The sequence below is a fragment of the Mesoplodon mirus genome (genome assembly GCF_964341445.2).
Source record: "Mesoplodon mirus genome assembly, chromosome: 6".
NCBI lineage: Eukaryota > Metazoa > Chordata > Mammalia > Artiodactyla > Ziphiidae > Mesoplodon > Mesoplodon mirus.
The window spans coordinates 46759392-46784343 of NC_138982.1; the positions used below are offsets into that span (position 1 = coordinate 46759392).

General features: G+C 43.8%; 1 protein-coding gene across 6 annotated transcripts in view; it reads left to right on the forward strand.

The window, feature by feature from the left end:
• Window positions 1–24669, forward strand: part of ABCC5 (ATP binding cassette subfamily C member 5) — an 89500-nt gene extending 64831 nt beyond the window's left edge. For 3 of the 6 annotated variants that reach the window (XM_082625826.1, XM_082625830.1, XM_082625829.1), the window contains 5 exons: window positions 477–666; window positions 4377–4536; window positions 19396–19474; window positions 20497–20610; window positions 21269–22030. In XM_082625826.1, the coding sequence (XP_082481952.1) occupies window positions 477–666; window positions 4377–4536; window positions 19396–19474; window positions 20497–20610; window positions 21269–21676 (951 nt within the window). In that variant the 3' untranslated portion in view covers window positions 21677–22030. Of the gene's footprint in view, window positions 1–476; window positions 667–4376; window positions 4537–19395; window positions 19475–20496; window positions 20611–21268; window positions 22031–23202 lie in introns of those variants that run through there. The other 3 variants (XM_082625827.1, XM_082625831.1, XM_082625828.1) reach the window with 2 other exon arrangements.
• Window positions 24670–24952: the final 283 nt, after the last annotated feature.

Below are 24952 nucleotides of genomic sequence, written 5' to 3' on the forward strand. Positions count from 1 at the left end.
CACGGGCTCTAGGCAGGCGGGCTTCAGTAGTTGTGGTGCACAGGCTCAGTAGTTGTGGCTCACGGGCTTAGTTGCTCCACGGTATGTGGGATCTTCCCGGACCAGGGCTCGAACCCGTGTCCCCTGCATTGGCAGGTGGATTCTTAACCACTGCGCCACCAGGGAAGTCCCTCCAAGGAGGTTTTGTGGAAGAATTCCTTATGACAGAAGGCAGTTTGAAAGCCACTGCCCTTCCCGAGCTGCTGCTTAGTAGCCGTTGTAAACTGCTAAGTGTAGAGACCACTGTACTTTGTCTCTGTCTAGTTTACTGGTGATGAGCATTCACTGCCAGGGGACTCTTTCACAGCAAGGGAACAGAGCGGCAGCTTTCTCTATGTGGTTGCTTTGGGTGTCCTGGTTTTACTTCTCTGTGACAAGGCCTTGCAGCTCCCCCAGAATCTATACTCAGTCTGAACCAGCCACTTCTGTCTCCCCAGACTCTTTCCTTGGAAGCACCTGCCAGAATTAAGAACAAGTCTCCCTCCCCTGACTGGCCGCAGGAAGGAGAGGTCACCTTTGAGAATGCAGAGATGAGGTACCAAGAAAATCTCCCCCTGGTCTTGAAGAAAGTGTCCTTCACCATCAGACCTAAGGAGAAGATTGGCATTGTGGGACGGACAGGATCGGGTAAGGATGTCCTCTCTGGAGAAACATTTGAACCTACCAGAATCAAGTCTGGGGCCCATGATTTCCTGTTTATTGAATACCAGTCTCATCCCTTCATATCAGATTGCTGTTAGATGAGCAGTTAGTGTCTCGGTCTCTGAAACCACTTTTCTAGGCTTATTTTCAACCCTGCTCTCATAACATTTAATGCTTTTTCTAATCATAAAAGTATACATTCTCAGTGCAGAACACTTGGAACATACAGCAAAGTACAAAAGGGGAAAGGCGCCCATAACTCCATTACCCAGAGATAATTACTGCTGACATTTTGGTGGATATCTTGTTAGGCTTTTTCTATCAACAAATGTGTTTACAAAAATGAGGTCCTTTTATACACACTGTTTCATGGCCTGCTTTTAAAATTACCAAATATTTTCCATGTCAATTAATATTCTATGACATGATTTCTATGAAGCATTATATAAAATTCTATTTTATGGATGTACCATCATTTATATTAACCCTGCTCCAATTGAAGGGCATTGAGGTTGTTGTCAATTTTTCACTATTATGAATAGCACTGCAGTGAACATCCTTATTTCTGTGAAGTCAAAATATACAAAAATCTAAGGTCTTTGTGATGTGTTGCCTGTATAGCCTCATATTTATCAGAAGCCAACATCGTTCTAAGTAAGTAACCTATGTTCCTTTGAAGACAGAAATTATTTTCTTGATCTGACATCAGTTGCAAATAGAGACTAGGCCTTCATTTTAGGCATTTAATTTCACTCTTATTCTTAGAAATGTGTTACTATATGCCCCTTAGATTTCTAGAGTCAAGACTTGAATAATGTGTTTCTTTCCCTCTTTCCTTCCTGAATAACATTTCAAGATTGAGTCTTGTCTTCTTTCACTAACCTGTTTACCCTTGTGTAAGAGGTCTCTCTGAGTCACTTCTCATTAGCTTTCTGAGTTCCATGCTTCCTTGGCATCAAAACTCTTTTAGCTTTTTTTTTTCTTGCCATTAAAAAAAAAGTCTTTTCTAGCCAATTTACTTTAAAGAACCTGCTAAGCAGAAAAGAAAAAGCTGCTTCCTCTTTGAAGGAATTATTTCATGTCAAAACAAGATACTGCCTCTAGGCTTGTGCATTGGAAAGAGAATGCCCAGCCAAGGAGGGTGAATGTCCCCACGGCTCTTACTTTGCTTTCTCCCTCGAATTCCCTCTGCTACATTGGCCCCCAGGGGTGCACTGTTCCCCTGAAAGCTCTGACTGACCTCCCTTCCTGTGATTTCCCTTTAACACAGGTAAGACAGACCGAAATTTTCACCAAGACTTTATTAAACCATGAGTAGTGACAGATGAGACATAAACAAAAATAAAATAATTATAAATAGCCCAACTTACAAAGTCTAAACTGTAATCCTAATAAGCTTCTTCTGAGACTATGTCATAGGCCCTGGCTCTCCACCGTGGTTGTAACCACTGTGAGGACCTCATTGCCTTTTTTACCAACACGTTCCATCAGTACAAAGGTAGTCTAGTCTCAGATCTTTTGTTAAAGTGGAACAACTTAACCTATTTATTTGAGCGCCATTCCTACCTCAGCTTAAATCTTGAACCACTGCCACGGCACTAGGGAGGGCCTCCACCTCCTCCCTTCTACCTGGGAGTGGCCACTAACCAGATCCTCCAGGCCTGAAAAAGCCAGTTCCAGGAAGAGAGGCCTCATCAAGAACTGTCCTGCTACATGGACTCAGGTTTCCCAACTCATTTCTGGTAGATGGACCTGAGGACTCCTGCCTTAGGGAGATGGACGTTCTGGGTTCCCACAGGTTGTTTGACAGGGGTCAAATCTCAACAGCAGGACTGTGCCTGCAAACATTGGGGTGAGGCAGGTGTTCGTGCCCTCACTGACCTCTGAATAGACAGTCACAAGGCTGCCATGAGAGGTCTTTCAGAACATGGAGCCAGAGGAGGGGAGGAGGATCAGGAACTAGGAAAACTGCTCTAACAGATAAAAAGCTGTGGTTCTACATCTAAACTATGGGTCTGACTTGCAGAATGGTAGATAGACAGGACTATGTCAAACCTTTTTTTTTGGTGGGATAGAACACTGAGCTTTTAAAGTATTTATATTTTTTTGACAAAGTAGTTTCAGTTCTGAGAATCCGTTTCAAGGAAATTGTCTGAGATAGGAGCAGTTTGAGCACTGACCAGGTTGCCATAGCATTAGTATAGTAAGTTTTAAATAAACTACATGTGCAACGTTAGAGGACTGATTAAATAAGTAAGAGTACAGCGACATGATGGAATTTGTTGCAGCCACTAAAACTTTGTCTTGAAAAGGTAATAATATGATTGAGTGCTTGCTAGGTAATGTTAAGTGGAAAAAGCAGTTACAATATTATTATGATCTCAACACTGAGGAAAAAACTAAAAGTAAATGTGTCCAAAAAAAAAAAAAAACAGTAGTGAGATTATGGGAGATTGATGTTAAATCTGCTTGAATTACTTGTATCATTTTTTAAATGAAGAGTCAATTAAGGTACTTCTCCGGTGGTGCAGTGGTTAAGAATCCGCCTGCCAATGCAGGGGGACACGGGTTCGATCCCTGGTCCAGGATGATCCCACATGCTGTGGAGCAACTAGGCCCGCACGCCACAACTACTGAGCCCACGTGCCACAACTACTGAAGCCCACGTGCCGCAACTACTGAAGCCCATGTGCCCTAAAACCTGCGTGCCACAACTACCGAAGCCCACCTGCTCTAGGGCCCATGTGCTGCAACTACTGAGCCCGCATGCTGCAACTACTGAAGCCCGTGCACCTAGAGCCTGTGCTCCACAACAAGAGAAGCCACCGCAACGAGAAGCCCGCGCACCACAACGAAGAGTAGCCCCTGCTCGCCGCAACTAGAGAAAGCCTGCACGTAGGAACGAAGACCCAATGTAGCCAAAAAAAAGAGTCAATTAAGCAAAGCTGTTCTGCTTATCACTGTGATACTGAACTCGCTATTTTATCCCCCAAACCTGCTTTTCTACCACATTTTCCTATTGTGGTAGAGAATCTATAGCCACTCATTTTCTCAAGCCCAAACCACCTTCCCTTGTGTGTTTAGCCAGGAGCTTCTTCCACTTCCCAGCTGCCACAGTGATGCAAGGCCTTGTCTTGTTTCTCTCTCAGCTAAGGGGACAGAAGAGAGAGAAAACAGCTTGTCCTCTGACTTGCCACTAGCTCCTTGCTGTCTGTTCTCACTTTGCCTGAGAAGCATTAACCCTGTGTACCTGTTCCTAAGGTGAAAAGGAGACTTTTCTCCATTTTACTCTCATGAGAGTATAATGGTCCCTCCCACTCCTTCTCAGGCTGGGGCTGTGTGATGTAAATGTATATGCTTGGTAGCTCAGGAAAGTTAATTGTTTTTTGGGGGTCTTTTTTGGCTGCACCATGCGGCATGTGGGATATTAGTTCCCCAACCAGGGACCAAACCCGTGCCCCATGCAGTGGAAGCGTGGATTCTTAACCACTGGACCGCCAGGGAAGTCCCAGGAAAGTTCATTGGTTTTGGTTTTGTTTCTGGCTATCATTTTATACATTATCTGAGTTAATCAGTTGAAATAATGATTGAACAGAAATAGAAAAATAGATGAGGTTGCCCTGAGAATAAACCAGTTTTGTCTTCACAGAATTTGCTAATTGAACGACTTTTCTGTCCATCTTCTGACTCATCAGGGAAGTCCTCTCTGGGCATGGCCCTCTTCCGTCTGGTGGAGTTATCTGGAGGCTGCATCAAGATCGATGGAGTGAGAATCAGTGATATCGGCCTTGCTGACCTCCGGAGCAAACTCTCCATCATTCCCCAAGAGCCGGTGCTCTTCAGCGGCACTGTCAGGTGAGGAGCTCAGCACCCACATGTTTCGTGCCACATTTCAGGCCAGGTGGGCATGTTAGAGCCCCCATCGGGGACTGAGATCTAGTGGCCTCTGATCTAGTGCTTTCCCATGACACCATGTGCTCCCCATTGCAGAAGGGGCAGCTCCAGTGTGCGAGCCACCCCATTAGCTAAGTGGGGCCCAGAGGCCCTGCAACGTGGCGGTAAGAAGTCAGAGACATCTGGCCTCTGTGTCTTAGACAAGGTAACCACACTTAAGCTTGTTTTCTCCTCCATGAAACGGGGATACTACTAAGCCCTATTGTTGTGAAGGTTGAATAAATTTGTGCAAATTTTATACAAGCACAGAGGCTGGCAAAGGACGAGCATCCTATATATGGTAGCAGCCATCATCGTCCTCCCCATGCTGTACTCTCTTCTAGGTACACTCCAAGTCACAGTTCTCATGATGGTCTTCAGGCATTATTACTACTCACGTTTTTTTCATCTTCCAGTATCTTTCCCCCGCCTTTTGTTCTTACTCTAGAATGATGCCTGTCTCTGAAATCTGCCAGATTGCCAAAGATAAAATAACTAAGAAGGATATATGTTTAACCCCGTTATCTTTTCCTAGGCTTTATTCTACCTTTAGCCTGAAGCTTCTGCCTCCTAAAAACAATGTGTTTCCATAATTTGAGTCCATTTCTATTTAAGTTGACTCCTTCTAAATAAAAACAGCTTTAACTATACAGTTGACCTAGATAGGACTCCTTTTTTTAAATCACTCTATAAGTGATATTGCCATTCCCTCTTTAATTTTTAGCAGTTTCCAAAAAAAAAAAAAAAAAAAGGTACCAACTTAATTTCAAGTAACCACAGGCAATGTTCAGACTTGTCTTTAAAACTAGGCCTCCACACACACACCCCCGCCCCGCTTTCTTCAGAAGTGACATTTGAACCCACTGATTCAAGGAGGTTCAGTGGATAAACTGACTTCTCACCTGCATTCATGTGGGGTCAACGCTCTTGGGTGTGTTTACTTTGGCATTTCTCTAAAACTAATGAATTTGGACAGCACAGACTGGATCTGTTGATGAGGATGTCATTCCCTTTGGGTACTGAGATAACAAGGTTAAACAAGCAACATTAAAGAGAATTATAATTTATTAAAGACTCAGGTCTAAAATTAAGAAATTGAAAGGTGTTGCCAAATCTGCTCTTCCTTCCCATAAATCTCTCTATTTTTAGATGTCACAGGAATGCCTTTGAGAATAAAATTAACCTTATAATTTTGGCTCAGGAAAAAGAACCATATTTTTCTTAATTTTTTAAATCATCATTTAGAAGAGAACTAGGATATATGACAAACCCACAGCCAACATCATTCTCAGTGGTGAAAAACTGAAACCGTTTCCTCTAAGATCAGGAACAAGACAAGGTTGCCCACTCTCACCACTGTTATTCAGCATAGTTTTGGAAGTTTTAGCCACAGCGATCAGAAAAGAAAAAAATAAAGGAATCCAAACTGGAAAAGAAGAAGAAAAACTGTCACTGTTTGCAGATGACATGATACTATACATAGAGAATCGTAAAGATGCTACCAGAAAACTACTAGAGCTAATCAATGAATTTGGTAAAGTAGCAGGATACAAAATTACTGCACAGAAATCTCTTCCATTCCTATACACGAATGATAGAAAATCTGAAATAGAAATTAAGGAAACACTCCCATTTACCATTGCAACAAAAAGAATTAAATACCTAGGAATAAACCTACCTAAGGAGACAAAAGACCTGAATACAGAAAAATACAAGACACTAATGAAGGAAATTAAAGATGATACAAACAGATGGAGAGATATACCATGTTCTTGGATTGAAAGAATCAACATTGTGAAAATGACTCTACTACCCAAAGCAATCTACAGATTCAGTGCAATCTCTATCAAATTACCACTGGCATTTTTCACAGAACTAGAACAAAAAATTTCACACTTTGTATGGAAACACAAAAGACCCCAAATAGCCAAAGCAATCTTGAGAAAGAAAAACGGAGCTGGAGGAATCAAGCTCCCTGACTTCAGACTATACTACAAAGCTACAGTAATCAAGACAGTATGGTAGTGACACAAAAACAAATATAGATCAATGGAACAGGATAGAAAGCCCAGACATAAACCCATACACCTATGGTCACCTTATCTTTGGTAAAGGAGGCAAGAATATACAATGGAGGAAAGACAGCCTCTTCAATAAGTGGTGCTGGGAAAACTGGACAGCTACATGTAAAAGAATGAAATTAGAACACTTCCTAACACTGTACACAAAAATAAGCTCAAAATGGATTAAAGACCTAAATGTAAGGCCAGACACTATAAAACTCTTAGAAGAAAACATAGGAAGAACACTCTTTGACATAAATCACAGCAAGATCCTTTTTGACCTACCTCCTAGAGAAATGGAAATAAAAACAAAAATAAACACATGGGACCTAATGAAACTTAAAAGCTTTTGCACAACAAAGGAAACCATAAACAAGATGAAAAGACAGCCCTCAGAATGGGAGAAAATATTTGCAAACGAAGCAATTGACAAAGGATTAATCTCCAAAATATACAAGCAGCTTATGCAGCTTAATATCAAAAAAATAAACAACCCAACCCCAAAATGGGCAGAAGACCTAAACAGACATTTCTCCAAAGAAGATATACAGATTGCCAACAAATTCATGAAAGGATGCTCATCGCTAATCATTAGAGAAATGCAAATCAAAACTACAATGAGGTATCACCTCACACTGGTCAGAATGGCCACCATCAAAAAATCTACAAACAATAAATGCTGGAGAGGGTGTTGAGAAAAGGGAACCCTCTTGCACTGTTGGTGGGAATGTAAATTGATACGGCCACTAGGGAGATCAGTATGGAGGTTCCTTTAAAAACTAAAAATAGAATTACCATATGACCCAGCAATCCCACTACTGGGCATATACCCTGAGAAAACCATAATTCAAAAAGAGACATGTACCACAGTGTTCATTGCAGCTCTATTTACAATAGCCAGGACATGGAAGCAACCTAAGTGTCCACTGACAGATGAATGGATAAAGAAGATGTAGCACATATATACAGTGGAATATTACTCAGCCATAAAAAGAAACGAAATTGAGTTATTTGTAGTGAGGTAGATGGCCCTAGTCTGTCATACAGAGTGAAGTAAGTCAGAAAGAGAAAAACAAATACCGTATGCTAACACATATATATGGAATCTAAAAAAAAAAAAGGTTCTGATGAACCAACGGGCAGGACAGGAATAAAGACACAGATGTAGATAATGGACTTGAGGGCATGGGGACGGGGAAGGGTAAGCTGGGACAAAGTGAGAGAGTAGCATTGACATATATACAGTACCAAATGTAAAATAGCTAGTGGGAAGCAGCTACATAGCACAGGGAGATCAGCTCGGTGCTTTGTGACCACCTAGAAGGGTGGCATAAGGAGGGTGGGAGGGAGACGCAAGAAGGAGGGGATATGGGGATATGTGTATACGTATAGCTGATTCACTTTGTTATACAGCAGAAACTAACACAACACTGTAAAGCAATTATACTCCAATAAAGATGTAAAAAAAATAATAATAAATTTTAAAAAAGGAAGAGAACTAGGAAATAAGGCATGTTAAACGTTAGACTTCCCTTGAATATGCTGCCACCAAGAAGTATTAGTGTTCATTTCAAATTTTTACAGCACTTCATTTGGGTCTGTGACTCGGGCTTCTGGAGTTAATGGTTAAGAATTGACCTGCTGGCTGCTGTTTGTAGAACACTGTGGAAGCACAGCCTTCGTGGGAGATGGGGCCATTTGTTATCAGCTCCAGAGATATGTTGCCACTTGATGGACAAGCTCAATGGCTGGTGTGCTGTTGACTGAGTTTTTAGTAATTGAGCTCAGAGCGCTGTTTGGTTAGTTGGCTGTGCAAACCTAGGAAATCATATGTTTCACTTTCTGCCTGCTGTAATTTTGACTTTTTAAGTCGTTAGTAGACTGAGGAAAAATTAAATCCCAGACCTTCTATCTTCCCTTTATGCCCTCAGGTTTCTCATAAGTTTAAAAGAATATCCAGCTTTTGGTGTTCTTTTGCTTTTGTTAGAAAATTAAAAGGCCTATATGAGTTTCCCAAGGGAAAGGCAGGGTAGATCAGCTGCTTCCTCAGCTACCTCCTGGAGACTCTGAATTTGGAAACTGTATCTCCACTGCCTTTAACCAGCATTGGGGGTGCGTACCTCTCCTGGAGATACCAACATGCAGTTAAAACATATCAGGAGCTCTTAGAGGGAAATCAAGGTAAAACCAAAATCAAACAAACAGAACTCGGAGAATTTTGCAAGTTAAACATTTCTGAATTGTTCTGCATACAAATATAAATAAATCATAGAACAGATCATTTAGGGGCACACTCCTCCCTAGATTAGCCAGAATCTCAGTCCATTCCAGTAGCTCATCCAGCCCTCCCTCATCCAACTTTCTGGGTTTGAATTGTAGGGCCTGTGTTTCTGTGGCCAGTGCCTTTCCTCTGCCTTTTGCCCTAATGGTTGGCTCCAGGAAGAGAGTTCCCTTCTCATCCAGCCCTAAACACTTTTGTTGACCTTCCCTCTTTCGTGGTCCTGGCAGTCCTTTTCTTTCCCAGAGGACCTGTGCTTCCTGGTCTCAGGAAGCCTATCTCTTTGCCTCTGCCCTAACCAGCTCCTGCTCAAATGCTTTCCATCCTTGTGGACTGTCTGCAGCCTGCCTTGGCTGGTGGTTAATCTGCCCCTTAGTGAGACTAGTTGTCCTCAGCTGTCACTCTAGGGTGTCTCTGAGTCTCAGTCTCCTTGTGGGGGGTGAGCACTACTCATCACCTGGAGCATCTCTGCCTGTCCTCCCTTCGTTAGCAAGAGGCAGTGTTCTCAATTCCTCCTATTCAGCTGCTCTCTCTCCTTTTCCAACTGCCCATTAATTTTTTTTTCTGCTTTTGAGGAATATTTCAAGCTCTCAACTCAAAATCACAACAAAAACAACTGAGCCCACAACTGACCCACTGTGCTTTGGTTCATTCTGGGCCCAGACACCTTCAAGCAGAAGCATGTAGCGCTCTAGAGGGAATGGAAGTTGCTCCAGATTTGAAGCAGAATCTTAGAATCTCAAGGTCTTTCATTTGTCTTTGAATTATTCTGTTGTTTACGGGACCCCCTTTTACTTTTTCTGATGTCTTAGTCCCTGTGGAACTGGGGAATCCCCCAAAGCTTCTAATCTCAATGTCAGAGAGTAATGCTAAGTCTAGGATCACGATATGAAGAACACTAGATGTTATCTAACTTTTGTTGACGTCCTTCTGGCTGGGGGTATATGGGAAATCTCTGTACCTTCTTCTCAATTTTGCTGTGAACCTAAAACTGCTCTAAAAAAATTGTCTTTAAAAAAAAAAGAAAGAAAAAGGTCCTTTGGTGCCAGATACTGCTGCTCTAAAGAACAACAACAATAATAGTAACAGCTAAGCATACTGAGGACTTCTTATGCGGTGAATTGTCCTAAGCATTTAAGTTGTGTTAATCCATCAAACGCTCAAAACCCAAATGAGGTAGGTCCTATTATTATGCCTATTTTAGAGATGAAGAAGCTAAAACCCAGAGTGGTTAAATAATTTGCCCAAAGATAAGAACCTGGGCTGTCTGGCTGAGAGCCTGGACTCTCCCTCACTCCGCTCACTGTATTGTCTGAAGTTATCACCACAGCCCCCTTAATCACTACCTTGAGAGGTAAGCTCTTTCTCCAAAAACTAGGGTTGCGCCTGCTTCCGCAGGGGTCTTGACCATTAGTTACCTTTCTTTTTCCGACATCTTCAAAATCTCACCTGCTTTCAGATTTGCACAGCCTCTGTCCCCCTTCTTGAAAGAAATTTTCACACAACCTCTGCTGTTCTCTTTAGTCTTTTTCATGTACTCTACTCTTAACTAAAAGCCAAGCCTTGTTTCTGAATAGCTATTTTGAGTTTTCCTTTAACTTCCTGAGAGACGAAGGTCTGAGGGTCCCGTAGTCTCCTGTCCTGAGGCTGAGGCTGCAGGGAGGCACCCACCTCCGACAGAGGACGAAGTGGTTCAGCATGGTGTCTTCTGTGTGCCCGGAGGGGATTGCTGTATCCTCAAACACCCCGGGAGATACGCTTGACCTTAATCAGTAGTAGTCAATAAGTAAACTTAGAATATTGCTAAAAATAACATATAAAGAACCAAAGATGAAAATGCACTTTGAGCAACATAGGACTCGAGGAGTTCTGACTGTTAAAAGTAAGTACCTTCATGCGCAGATGCTTTTCTTTCTCTCCATCTACCCAGCTGAGTACTTGATGCAGTGGATGTATAACTTTGTTTCATTTGTATCTGTGGGTCAGACCAGGACCATCTGGCCCCTCTAATGAGGGTATATATTTCTTTTTCATTCCTGATTGAGTTCCCTGTTGAGATCAGTCTGGTCTGCCTTAATGTGTATGTTTACCACCTGCTGGTGTACGTAAATATTCCTTACCTATCTGGAACCCATTGCTTAGTCTTGGGAGTCTCCTTCAGCTGGTGTGATGGGCCTGGGCGGGGTTGAGTGTCAAGCCTGTCTATGTGTCTGCCGAGTCTGATGGGGCAGCTGCTCAGTGAGCAGTACACTCTTGTGTACTTACTTTGTCTGGTAAGAGGTATCTGATGAATTACTAGATGTATTTGTATTCTCGGCATGCTGCCACAAAGTACCACAAACTGGGTGGCCCAAAACCACAGAAATTTATTCTCTCACAGCTCTGGAGGCTAGAAGTATGAAATCAAGTTGTCAGCAGGGCTATGCTCCCTCTGAAACCGGTAGGATCCTTCCTTGCCTCTACTACATTCTAGTGGTTTGCCAACAGTCTTTGGTGTCCTTGGCTTGTAGATTCATCATCCCAGTCTCTGCCTCTGTTGTCAAATGGGCCCTCTCATTCTGTGTCTCTGTCTTTATGTGGCTCTCTTATAAGGACATCAGTCCTACTAGATTAAGGGTCCACCCTACCTCATTACTCCAGGGTGACCTCATCTTAACTAATACCATCTACACTGACCCTATTTCCACATAAGGTAACATTCTTAGGTACTGAGGGTTAGACTTCAACATATCTTTTTAGGAGATACTCTTCAACCCACGACACTAGGCATCACTGCGCAGTATTAAAGAACACTTCCTAGACTAAGTCTAGGAGAACTCTACACATTCCTTTCCTGGAAACCAACATTATGGACCCTTCAATCTTGAACGTATGTTTGTTTAGGTCTTTAATTCTGTTCAAAGGACTCAACTCAGCAGACATGGGAGGAATCTGAACAAGCGGTAGAATCTAAAACCTAGAATTACACATTCCTTCCAGGAAGAGGTAGAGAAAGGGAAGATTCAAGAGGTAGGAGATGGGCTAAACCGGAAATCCAGAAAGTGAGGTATCAAACCATAGGTGGCAATTTATCAAGTTATTGGTGCTGGGAATTCCAGCCTTAGGTAATATGGATTTTCCTCTGGCAAATAGGCCACAGCAGTGGCAACTGGGCGGTGTTCAGAGACCCCAAAAGGCAGATGTTTATAATCAAGGAGCTCACAGATAAAACCAGAGCAAGGTGGGGCCCCGAAACTTGGAAGCCTGAGCAGGCTGTCAAGATAGGAACCTGGGCACATGGAGACACAACAGGAACTGACCTAGCAGAACTGTCTGACAGGGGGAGATTCTAGCTCAGTAGGGTCCCGTGATGCTAAGTGGGAATCACAGTCAGAGCAGGATGCAGATCCAGAGCAGCCCGGCACTAAACCACATGTGCACCGACTTCAGGTCCTACTGCCCGAGGTCAGAGTTGATTCCCTGTAATGGGCAGAGGCCATTCTCCAGCGTGCAGTCCTGTGGGGCAGCTGTATAGAGACCAAGGCAGAGGGCGAGGAACAAGAGACCAGGCAAAGCAGGACGTGACCCCTGTTTGGAACCAGTTGTGATTTCCCACTGGGCGGGTGCCCCTTCTGTCTAGGTTTGATGAGGACTTCCGAAGACTCTTGTAAAGAGATCTGAGGAACTTGTTTTTATTTTTTATTTGTTTATTTTAAATTTTAAATTTATTTATTTATTTATTTATTTTTCACTGTGTTGGGTCTTCGTTTCTGTGCGAGGGCTTTCTCCAGTTGCAGCAAGCGGGGGCCACTCTTCATCGTGGTGCGCGGGCCTCACTATCGTGGCCTCTCATTGGGGAGCACAGGCTCCAGGCGCGCAGGCTCAGTAGTTGTGGCTCACGGGCCCAGTTGCTCTGCGGCATGTGGGATCCTCTCAGACCAGGGCTCGAACCCGTGTCCCCTGCATCGGCAGGCAGACTCTCAACCACTGCGCCACCAGGGAAGCCCCGAGGAACTTGTTTTTTAAAAAAGAAAAGAAAGAAAGAAAAAACAGAGCTCTGAGCGTTATGGTTCAAAAGTGAGCCACCTGTTGTGACCCCTAAGGTCAGGAAATCTGCTGTAAAATATGAGAAAGTCCATATTAGGCACAAAAGGAGAGAGAATGTTTTATTGTGAAAACTTGCATTGCCATCTAGATAAATGTCACTCAGAGGCTTGTGCTAATCTTGTTGTTGTTGTTTTGGGTGGGGGGGGGTGGATTGTGCTAATCTTGCCCCATGGGAATTCTCACCAGTCTGTGTTGAACCAAACAAAAACGTGATTAACCTTTTATTCCTCAGACTTGGGATGCAGAACACAGGTTTCACCCTGATCTGTTGGTGTATCAGTGTACAAGGTAGCTGGAGAGAGAGCAGATCTCATCAACCCTGAGGCAAGCTCAGGCAGACTCCAGAGTGTTAGAGGGACAAGCAAGATCAGGTGCTTTCAGCATCTTTTTTTTTTTTTTTTTTTTGCGGAACGCGGGTCTCTCACTGTTGTGGACTCTCCCGTTGCGGAGCACAGGCTCCGGACCCACAGGCTAGGCGGCCATGGCTCACGGGCCCAGCCACTCCATGGTATGTGGGATCTTCCCGGACCGGGGCACGAACCCACCTCCCCTGCATCGGCAGGCGGACTCAACCACTGCACCACCAGGGAAGCCCCCGGGAGTGTTTTCTTAATTTCACTTTCAGATTTTTCATCATTAGTGTATAGGAATGCCAGAGATTTCTGTGCATTAATTTTGTATCCTGCTACTTTACCAAATTCATTGATTAGCTCTAGTAGTTTTCTGGTAGCATCTTTAGGATTCTCTATGTATAGTATCATGTCATCTGCAAACAATGACAGCTTTACTTCCTCTTTTCTGATTTGGATTCCTTTTATTTCCTTTTCTTCTCTGATTGCTGTGGCTAAAACTTCCAAAACTATGTTGAATAAGAGTGGTGAGAGTGGGCAACCTTGTCTTGTTCCTGATCTTAGTGGAAATGGTTTCAGTTTTTCACCATTGAGGACGATGTTCGCTGTGGGTTTGTCATATATGGCCTTTATTATGTTGAGGAAAGTTCCCTCTATGCCTACTTTCTGAAGGGTTTTTATCATAAATTGGTGTTGAATTTTGTCGAAAGCTTTCTCTGCATCTATTGAGATGATCATATGGTTTTTCTCCTTCAATTTGTTAATATGATGTATCACGTTGATTGATTTGCGTATATTGAAGAATCCTTGCATTCCTTGAATAAACCTCACTTGATCATGGTGTATGATCCTTTTAATGTTCTGTTGGATTCTGTTTGCTAGTATTTTGTTGAGGATTTTTGCGTCTATGTTCATCAGTGATATTGGCCTGTAGTTTTCTTTCTTTGTGACATCCTTGTCTGGTTTTGGTATCAAGGTGATGGTGGCCTCATAGAATGAGTTTGGGAGTGTTCCTCCCTCTGCTATATTTTGGAAGAGTTTGAGAAGGATAGGTGTTAGCTCTTCTCTAAATGTTTGATAGAATTCACCTGTGAAGCCATCTGGTCCTGGGCTTTTGTTTGTTGGAAGATTTTTAATCACAGTTTCAATTTCAGTGCTTGTGATTGGTCTGTTCATATTTTCTATTTCTTCCTGGTTCAGTCTAGGAAGGTTATGCATTTCTAAGAATTCGTCCATTTCTTCCAGGTTGTCCATTTTATTGGCATAGAGTTGCTTTTAGTAATCTCTCATGATCTTTTTTATTTCTGCAGTGTCAGTTGTTACTTCTCCTTTTTCATTTCTAATTCTATTGATTTGAGTCTTCTCCCTTTTTTTCTTGATGAGTCTGGCTAATGGTTTATCAATTTTGTTTATCTTCTCAAAGAACCAGCTTTTAGTTTTATTGATCTTTGCCATCGTTTCCTTCATTTCTTTTTCATTTATTTCTGATCTGATCTTTATGATTTCTTTCCTTCTGCTAACTTTGTGGGTTTTTTTGTTCTTCTTTCTCTAATTGCTTTAGGTGCAAGGTTAGGTTGTTTATTCGAGATGTTTCCTGTTTCTTAAGGTAGGATTTTTATTGCTATGAACCTCCCTCTTAGAACTGCTTTTGCTGCATCCCATAGGTTTTGGGTCATCGTGTCTCCATTGTCATTTGTTTCTAGGTATTTTTTGATTTCCTCTTTGATTTCTTCAGTGATCACTTCGTTATTAAGTAGTGTATTGTTTAGCCTCCATGTGTTTGTATTTTTTACAGATATTTTCCTGTAATTGATATCTACTCTCATAGCGTTGTGGTCGGAAAAGATACTTGATACAGTTTCAATTTTCTTAAATTTACCAAGGCTTGATTTGTGACCCAAGATATGATCTATCCTGGAGAATGTTCCATGAGCACTTGAGAAGAATGTGTATTCTGTTGTTTTTGGATGGAATGTCCTATAAATATCAATTAAGTCCATCTTGTTTAATGTATCATTTAAAGTTTGTTTCCTTAATTATTTTCATTTTGGATGATCTGTCCATTGGTGAAAGTGGGGTGTTAAAGTCCCCTACTATGAGTGTGTTACTGTCGATTTCCCCTTTTATGGCTGTTAGTATTTGCCTTATGTATTGAGGTGCTCCTATGTTGGGTGCATAAATATTTACAATTGTTATATCTTCTTCTTGGATCCATCCCTTGATCATTATGTAGTGTCCTTCTTTGTCTCTTCTAATAGTTTTTATTTTAAAGTCTATTTTGTCTGATATGAGAATTGCTACTCCAGCTTTCTTTTGATTTCCATTTGCATGGAATATCTTTTTCCATCCCCTCACTTTCAGTCTGTATGTGTCCCTAGGTCTGAAGTGGGTCTCTTGTAGACAGCATATATATGGGTCTTGTTTTTGTATCCATTCAGCCAGTCTGTGTCTTTTGGTAGGAGCATTTAATCCATTTACATTTAAGGTAATTATCGATATGTATGTTCCTATTCCCATTTTCTTAATTGTTTTGTTATTGTAGGTCTTTTCCTTCTCTTGTGTTTCTTGCCTAGAGAAGTTCCTTAAGCATTTGTTGTAAAGCTGGTTTGGTGGTGCTGAACTCTCTCAGCTTTTGCTTGTGTGTAAAGGTTTTAATTTCTCCATCAAATCTGAATGAGATCCTTGCTGGGTAGAGTAATCTTGGCTGTAGGTTTTTCTCCTTCATCACTTTAAATATGTCCTGCAACTCCCTTCTGGCTTGCAGAGTTTCTGCTGAAAGATCAGCTGTTAACCTTATGGGGATTCCCTTGTGTGTTATTTTTCCCTTGCTACTTTTAATATGTTTTCTTTGTATTTATTTATTTATTTATTTTTATTTTATTTTATTTTTTTTGCGGTACACGGGCCTCTCACTGTTGTGGCCTCTCCTGTTGCGGAGCACAGACTCTGGACGTGCAGGCTCAGTGGCCATGGCTCACAGACCCAGCTGCTCCGTGGCATGTGGGATCTTCCCAGACCAGGGCAAGAACCCATATCCCCTGCATCGGCAGGCGGACTCTCAACCACTGCACCACCAGGGAAGCCCTGTATTTAATTTTTGATAGTTTGATTAATATGTGTCTTGGCGTGTTTCTCCTTGGATTTATCCTGTATGGGACTCTCTGTGCTTCCTGGAATTGATTATTAACTATTTTCTTTCCCATATTAGGGAAGTTTTCAACTATAATCTCTTCAAATATTTTCTCAGTCACTTTCTTTTTCTCTTGTCTTCTGGGACCCCTATAATTCGAATGTTTGGTGCATTTAATGTTGTCCCACAGGTCTCTGAGACTGTCCTCAGTTCTTTTCATTCTTTTTTCTTTATTCTGCTCTGCAGTAGTTATTTCCACTATTTTATCTTCCAGGTCACTTATCCATTCTTCTGCCTCAGTTACTCTGCTATTGATCCCTTCTAGAGTATTTTTAATTTCATTTATTGTGTTGTTCATCATTGCTTGTTTCCTCTTTAGTTCTTCTAGGTCCTTGTTAAATGTTTCTTGCATTTTCTCTATTCTATTTCCAAGATTTTGGATCATCTTTACTATCATTATTCTGAATTCTTTTTCAGATAGACTGCCTATTTCCTCTTCATTTGTTAGGTCTGGTGGGTTTTTACCTTGCTCCTTCATCTGCTGTGTGTTTTTCTGCCTTCTCATTTTGCTTATCTTACTGTGTTTGGGGTCTCCTTTTTGCAGGCTCAGGTTCATAGTTCCCGTTGTTTTTGGTGTCTGCCCCCAGTGGCTAAGGTTGGTTCAGTGGGTTGTGTAGGCTTCCTGGTGGAGGGGACTAGTGCCTGTGTTCTGGTGGGTGAGGCTGGATCTTGTCTTTCTGGTGGGCAGGTCCATGTCTGGTGGTGTGTTTTGGGGTGTCTGTGGCCTTCTTATGATTTTAGGCAGCCTCTCTGCTAATGGATGGGGTTGTGTTCCTGTCTTGCTAGTTGTTTGGCATAGGGTGTCCAGCACTGTAGCTTGCTGGTCATTGAGTGAAGCTGGGTGTTGGTGTTGAGATGGAGATCTCTGGGAGATTTTCGCCATTTGATATTACATGGAGCTGGGAGGTCTCTTGTGGACCAGTGTCCTGAAGTTGGCTCTCCCACCTCAGAGGCACAGCACTGACTCCTGGCTGCAGCACCAAGAGCCCTTCATCCACACAGCTCAGAATAAAAGGGAGAAAAAGTAGAAAGGAAAAAAGAAAGAAAGAGGATAAAATAAAGTAAAATAAAGTAAGATAGAATAAAGTTATTAAAATAAAAAATAATTATTAAGAAAAAAAATTTTTTTTAATATAAAACAAACAAACAAACAAAAAACGGACGGACAGAACCCTAGGACAATTGGTGAAAGCAAAGCTATACAGATAAAATCTCACACAGAAGCATACACATACACACTCACAAAAAGAGGAAAAGGGGAAAAAATAATAAATCTTGCTTTCAAAGTCCATCTCCTCAACTTGGGATGATTCGTTGTCTATTCAGTTATTCCACAGATGCAGGGTACATCAAGTTGATTGTGGAGATTTAATCCGCTGCTCCTGAGGCTGTTGGGAGAGATTTCCCTTTCTCTTCTTTGTTTGCACAGCTCCTGGGGTTCAGCTTTGGATTTGGCCCCGCCTCTGCGTGTAGGTCTCCGGAGGGCATCTGTTCTTCGCTCAGACAGGACGGGGTTAAAGGAGCAGCTGCTTCGGGGGCTCTGGCTTACTCGGGCCGGGGGAAGGGAGGAGTGCGGATGCGGGGTGTGCCTGCGGCGGCAGAGGCCAGCGTGATGTTGCACCAGCCTGAGGCGCACCGTGCATTCTCCCAGGGAAGTTGTCCATGGATCCCGGGACCCTGGCAGTTGCGGGCTGCACAGGCTCCCAGAAGGGGAGGCGTGGAGAGTGACCTGTGCTCGCACACAGGCTTCTTGGTGGCGGCGGGAGCAGCCTTGGCGTCCCACGCCCGTCTCTGGGGTCCGCGCTGTTATCCGCGGCTCGCGCCCGTCTCTGGAGCTCCTTTAAGCAGCGCTCTGAATCCCCTCTCCTCGCGCACCAGGAAACAAAAAGGGAAGAAAAGTCTCTTGCCTCTTCGGCAGGTCCAGACTTTTTTCCGGACTCGCTCCCGGCTAGCTGTGGCGCACTAGCCCCCTCAAGCTGTGTTCACGCCGCCAACCCCAGTCCTCTCCCTGGGATCCGACCTCTGAAGCCCGAACCTCAGCTCCCAGCCCCCAGCCCCCGCCCGCCCCAGTGGGTGAGCAGACAAGCTTCTCGGGCTGGTGAGTGCTGGTCGGTACCGATCCTCTCTGCAGGAATCTCTCCGCTTTGCCCTCCGCACCCCTGTTGCTGCGCTCTCCTCCGCGGCTCCGAAGCTTTCCCCCTCCGCCGCCTGCAGTCTGCCCGCCCAGGGCCTTCCTAGTGTGTGGAAACCTTTCCTCCTTCACGGCTCCCTCCCACTGGTGCAGGTCCCGTCCCTATTCTTTTGTCTCTGTTTATTCTTTTCTCTTTTGCCTTACCCAGGGACGTGGGGAGTTTCTTGCCATTTGGGAGGTCTGAGGTCTTCTGCCAGCGTTCAGTAGGTGTTCTGTAGGAGTTGTTCCACGTGTAGATGAATTTCTGATGTATCTGTGGGGAGGAAGGTGATCTCCATGTCTTACTCTTTCGCCATCTTCCCCCTCTCTCCCCAGTGTCTGTTTCTGAGGGTCTGATAAGAAGTCATTAAACATACATTAGTTTTTGTTTTGTCTTTGTATGTCTATATCTCCTAATTTTTCTATAACTAGTATCATTTACATAATAAAAATAATAAAGTTTTGTAAAGAAGAAAGGGAGGCTCATTCCTGCGACAAACAGGCAGCAGCGCTCCCATCTCAGCCTCCCCCTGTGGCTGGATGGGGTTTGAGCCCCAATGTCTAAACCTTTACCACAGTCAGCCTTTGCAGCATGGTCACGTACATGTTGTATCCCTGAGAATTCCTGTTATGTTTCTCACTAGGTCAAATTTGGATCCCTTCAACCAGTACACTGAAGACCAGATCTGGGATGCCCTAGAAAGGACACACATGAAAGAATGTGTAAGTAAAGAACTGACGGAGAGCTTTGCTGACATTTCAGGGCTGGAAACACAGTGATACTGTGGTCACTCCCCAGCCTGCTTTGGCTGCTGCTGTCCAGCCAGCCTTTCCCTCCACGTCCAGGATGTCTGTGGAGGAGCACTTTAGAGCAGGGCTTCCCAGGCATTTCAGAAAGGGCATAAAGGTTGTTGTCTCCTGACCCTCACCTCCCCCCTTAGCCCCCTCCCATGGTCATATTGCCCTTTTTACTATCCATTAATTGAGAAGATATTAATGACAACCACTCACAATCAATAATGCTTTAAAATCAAGTTCTATTCTTATTAATTATAACAGTACAACATCTTTTTGAAGCATCTATATATGTGTAAGAGATATATCACTTATGGAGAAAGTGTTTGTATGGATTCACAGACCTCTTAGGGTAACTCAGCAGGCCCCATCCAGGGGCCACAATCTACAGATACCCCTGGCCTGAAGTAGGGTCTCTTGTGTTCCTGCACACAAGCCCAGGATCTCTTCCACTAATTCAACTAGATCCGCTCTGCCTTCATCACCTTTATATTGGGCTTCCTCAAACAAGTTCACTTGAAGAATAGGTTCTATAGTTTATGGAAAGAAAGGTTTGACAGCCTACCGCTTTGGACTTTAGAAAGAGAGTAATTTCGTCTACCCCATTTCTCATTGCGTGACCATATTTTCAGAACCAAAAATGACAGGCTTTGGGGATGAAAATATTGGAATTTCTGGGATGTTTTGATGATATGAGACTAATAGAATAGTTTAGCTGAAATATGGAATGGCCTAGAAAGTGTGGTCCTACTACGTGATCATCACACCTGTACCTTCTTTCTAGGTGAGCTAGGTTCTGGGCTAATCTTTCATCTGTTTCAGAATAATTTTTTTTGCCACTGGATTTTTGACAAAATTTAGTTTCTTTTTTTTTCCTATCTTTCAAATTTTCCTTTTTTTTTTTTTTTTTTTTTTTTAACCCTTCTAATCTCTACTTCCTTTCTCTCTAGATTGCTCAGCTACCTCTGAAACTTGAATCTGAAGTGATGGAGAATGGGGATAACTTCTCAGTGGGGGAACGGCAGCTCTTGTGCATAGCTAGAGCCTTGCTCCGTCACTGTAAGGTAAGGCAGTTTGGTGGATGGCAGGGAAGGGGGATCAGCAGAGAAGCGCAGGAAGGTGGAAGAACAGCTTTTGCCTGTGGCATGAGGTCCAAAGGCATTCCTGGCTCCGAGCCCAGCAGCACTTCTTAAGAGTATGCCCAGAGAGGTTTCTAAATTAACCTTGACACGATTTGGGTATATGGATTTTTTGTTTGCTTGTTTGTTTTTATTTTTAACTTCCCTGAGCCTTCAGTTTCCAAGGGCAACTTGTTTTTATTCACTGAGTAGTTGTAGTACTGGAAACCATGGATTTAAAAAATTTTTAAACTGCAAGACATATCCAGGTCATCAAATCCAGTCCCCTCATTTTAAAACTGCAAAAGGGAGGTCCAGAAAGATTACTGTACGTGTTTAGAATTACAGAGCAAGTGGGGCGAGTCTTTTGTTAGATCAGTATTTCACATATATCCTTTCATTCATGGAAATCAAGGCAAACATAGGGGTTTGAAGTTATATCAGTTCTAAGCAAAACAGTATTTTTACATATGCGTGTACCTATTTAGAAAAAACAATATATGGTGTAAAATTCAAATCATAAAATACATTTTAATGAAACCTAGATTAACCAGAATGCTTAAGGAATTGGTCAGATCCCTCTTTTTCTTCTCTTCCCCGGCAGATTTTGATTCTAGATGAAGCCACAGCTGCCATGGACACGGAGACAGACTTGCTGATCCAAGAGACCATCCGAGAAGCATTTGCCGACTGCACCATGCTGACAATTGCCCATCGCCTACATACAGTCCTGGGCTCTGATAGGATTATGGTGCTGGCCCAGGGGCAGGTACTGAGCCCCCAAGGGACCTTGGCTTGGCACGTGGCCTTGTCTGGGAGGAAAACTGGCCCCTGGCAGGATTGGGCAGATGGCCCTCTTAGAGTAGTTCTGAGCATTCAGATAAGCAGCCATAATGACTGTAGTCTGGTTCCTTTTGGGTGGGATGCAGCCCTCCCAGTCAAGAGATGGAGCTGGGAGCATTCTTACAGGGTTCTCATTATGCTTTACTACCTGTTCTTTTGTTGCTTGTGAACAGTGACATTTTGACTTAGGTCAGAGAGCACGTGTACTTAGTAATTCACTCACATGCACAAGAATTTCCCAAAGCTACTGAGACCAGCCACTATATGTCTGCTTTTTTTGTTTGTTTTTTTGTTTTTTAATTTATTTATTTATTTTTGGCTGCATTGCGTCTTTGTTGCTGCGTGTGGGCTTTCTCTAATTGCGTTGAGTGGGGGCTACTCTTCGCTGTGGTGTGCAGGCTTCTCATTGCGGTGGCTTCTCTTGTTGTGGAGCACAGGCTCTAGGCGTGCAGGCTTCAGTAGTTATGGCACGTGGGCTTCAGTAGTTGTGGCATGCAGGCTCAGTAGATGTGGCTCGCGGGCTCTAGAGCACAGGCTCAGCAGTTGTGGCCTATGGGCTTCGTTGCCCTGTGGCATATGGGATCTTCCCGGACCAGGGCTCAAACCCATGTCCCCTGCATTGGCAGGCAGATTCTTAACCCCTGCACCACCAGGGAAGTCCCTATATGTCGGCTTTTTACAGTCATGTAGTGGTGCCAAACTTCTTGCTGGTCCCAGCTTTCCAACAGTCTAGCCCCACAGCCTTCTTTGTTTCCTGCTATTTCCTTGCAGTGCTGTTGGCTATAAACAATCTTGAATCCCCTAATCTTTTTCACCTCTGTGTCTTACTCATACAGTTCCATCTACCTAAAATGCCCTTTCCTCTTGTTCCCTCTCCCATATAGATCTGCTTATAATCTGCCTATCCCTCAATAGAGCCAGTGTCTACCTTTCCCCTTATGGTGCAGGATGTCGGCTCTAGCACCCAACGTCATACCCTCACACAGCCAGTCCTAAGGAAGAACACTTTGTCCTTATGCCTGTCTCTTGGTCAGGATGACCTTTCCTAGAAGCACCCTAGGAGATGTCCCCTTCCTCTCCTTGGCCAAAGTTGTGTTCCATGCCTTTGCCCTGCAGCAGGGGAGGCTGGGAGAGTATGTGTCCTCTCTCATGGGAGGCAGGTTCTGCCACCATATCATTCATTTTCTACTGAAATATGATTTCCAGTGGTGCCTAGAAGTCCATCACAGGAATGGATAATTGTCTGAGTTGATTATACTGACTTTATACTCACTTCCCTTTTTTCCCCCTGCCAATTAGGCATCCTGAGCTGTTCCTTTTCTATCCATAGGTTCAGATCAGCTTGCACAACAAGATGACATTTGCCTGCTATGCCTTTGACTTGAGCTGCAATTTTTTTCCCCTGCAGCTTATAGGACCTTGTTGATTGATTCCTTCATACCCAAGGCTGAAAGAATTGAGATTTATGTGAAGGAGGTCTGGAGGTTTTTCTCTCTAACCTTTCTCTTAACTAAACCCTGGTTAGTTGAAAAGAAAAAAAAGAACCCATTTGGGCATGACAGGGCTAGTTGAATTGCCACCTTGATTCCATCCTCAGGGGGCTTTGGGCTTTGCCCCCGTTCCTGAGCAGTGGATCCTCTAAATCAGCCCATGTGTCCCCGAGTCACATTCTGATACCGTCTCCTTCCTTTACAGGTGGTGGAGTTCGACACCCCATCGGTCCTTCTGTCCAATGACAGCTCCCGGTTCTATGCCATGTTTGCTGCTGCAGAGAACAAGATCGCCGTCAAGGGCTAACTCCTCCCGCCGCTGCCCAAGTCTCTTTTCTTTGGAGCATTGCCATTCCCTGCCTGGGGCGGGCCCCTCATCGTGTCCTCCTGCCGAAACCTTGCCTTTCCCGATTTTATCTTTAGCACAGCAATTCAGGATTGGCTTGTGTGTTTCACTTTTAGGGAGAGTCATATTTTGATTATTGTATTTATTCCATATTCATGTAAACAAAATTTAGTTTTTGTTCTTAATTGCACTCTAAAAGGTTCAGGGAACCGTTATTATATATGTATCAGAGGCCTATAATGAAGCTTTATACGTGTAGCTATATCTATATATAATTCTGTACATAGCCTATATTTCCAGTGAAAATGTAAGCCGTTTATTTTATATTAAAATAAGCACTGTGCTAAGAACAGTGCAGATTCCTTTCTATCATTTTTGTACAGTTTGCTGCACTAGAATCTGGTTTCACTATTAGACTATAGGAAGGGTAGCATATGTTCTTCCCCAGCTGGTTGTTTCATGGTGCCGGGTTTTTTGGGTGTCCAAAAGGAAGGCGTGTGGCCATAGCGGGCCCTCCAGTGGCCCCCCTGTCGCCTCCCCAGCAGCCACTCCAGAGCGGGGTGGAGCGGGGGCCACTAGAGGCCACGCAGAGCACCGTGAATTCTCAGGGCTCCTGCTTTCTGTCCTGTTGTCACTTCACTGTTTCTGTCGGGAGAGCAGTGGGGCAAAGTCCCAGACCCCTCTTCGCTCCCTCCGTCGGAAATGAGAATCGCCGAGACGTTCCTCGGTGAGGGGGGAGTGTCCTTCCTGCTTTCCTCCTTTTCGCTGCTGTTTCTCAACAAGCATCGAGTCTGTCCCAAGTGTCCCACTGCCTCAGGTTCCTAACGCTGGCCACCGCACAGAGCTCTCCGGCTCCTCAACCCGTCGGTCCGAACCCTGGAGCCCACTGCTGCTTCTCCCGGTGGTACTTCTTCATTTGCCTTCATTTGCCCCACGAGCCCACAGTTCAGTGACAGTGTTCAGGATTTTGTGGGTCTGTTCCCCTTTCTCCCTGTGGTCGCTGCAGAGTCTCTTCCTCTCTCCAAAGTCTGCGACTTTAAGCAGCTCTTGCTCATCAGTGTCTCACACTGGTGTAGAGTTTTTTTGTACTGTAAAGAGACCTACCTCAGGTTCTGAGTGCCGTGTGATTCGGTGTGTTCCCACAAACCCCGTTTGTGCTCTGGGGCCAGTAGCTCAGGTGGGCGTGGTCGCTGCTGTCATCCGTCCAATGGTCAGCGTTGCATGTCGTGACCAACTAGACATTCTGTCGCCTTAGCATGTTTGCTGAACACCTTGTGGAGGCAAAAATCTGAAAAAGTGAATAAAATTATTTTGGATTTTCTAAAACTCTTGGTGTATAAAATAATTCTCTGGGAGGGGAACAAGCTGTCTTTGAATGGCTTCGGAGTCCCGGAGCCTCGGATCTGAATATCCAGCTGTGGAGTGACAGATGGGAGGGACCAGTAGCAGAGCTGGTGGGTTGCAAGGGGCGTGGAGCCCCGCTTGCCTGGAATCACTGCGACGGGCCTTAGTCCCTCCAGCCTGTGTTCCTGGGCGTGGTCATCAAATCAAGCTCCTGTGCTGCTAATAAGAGGATGGGGTGTGGGAAGGGATGTGGTAAGATGGATGG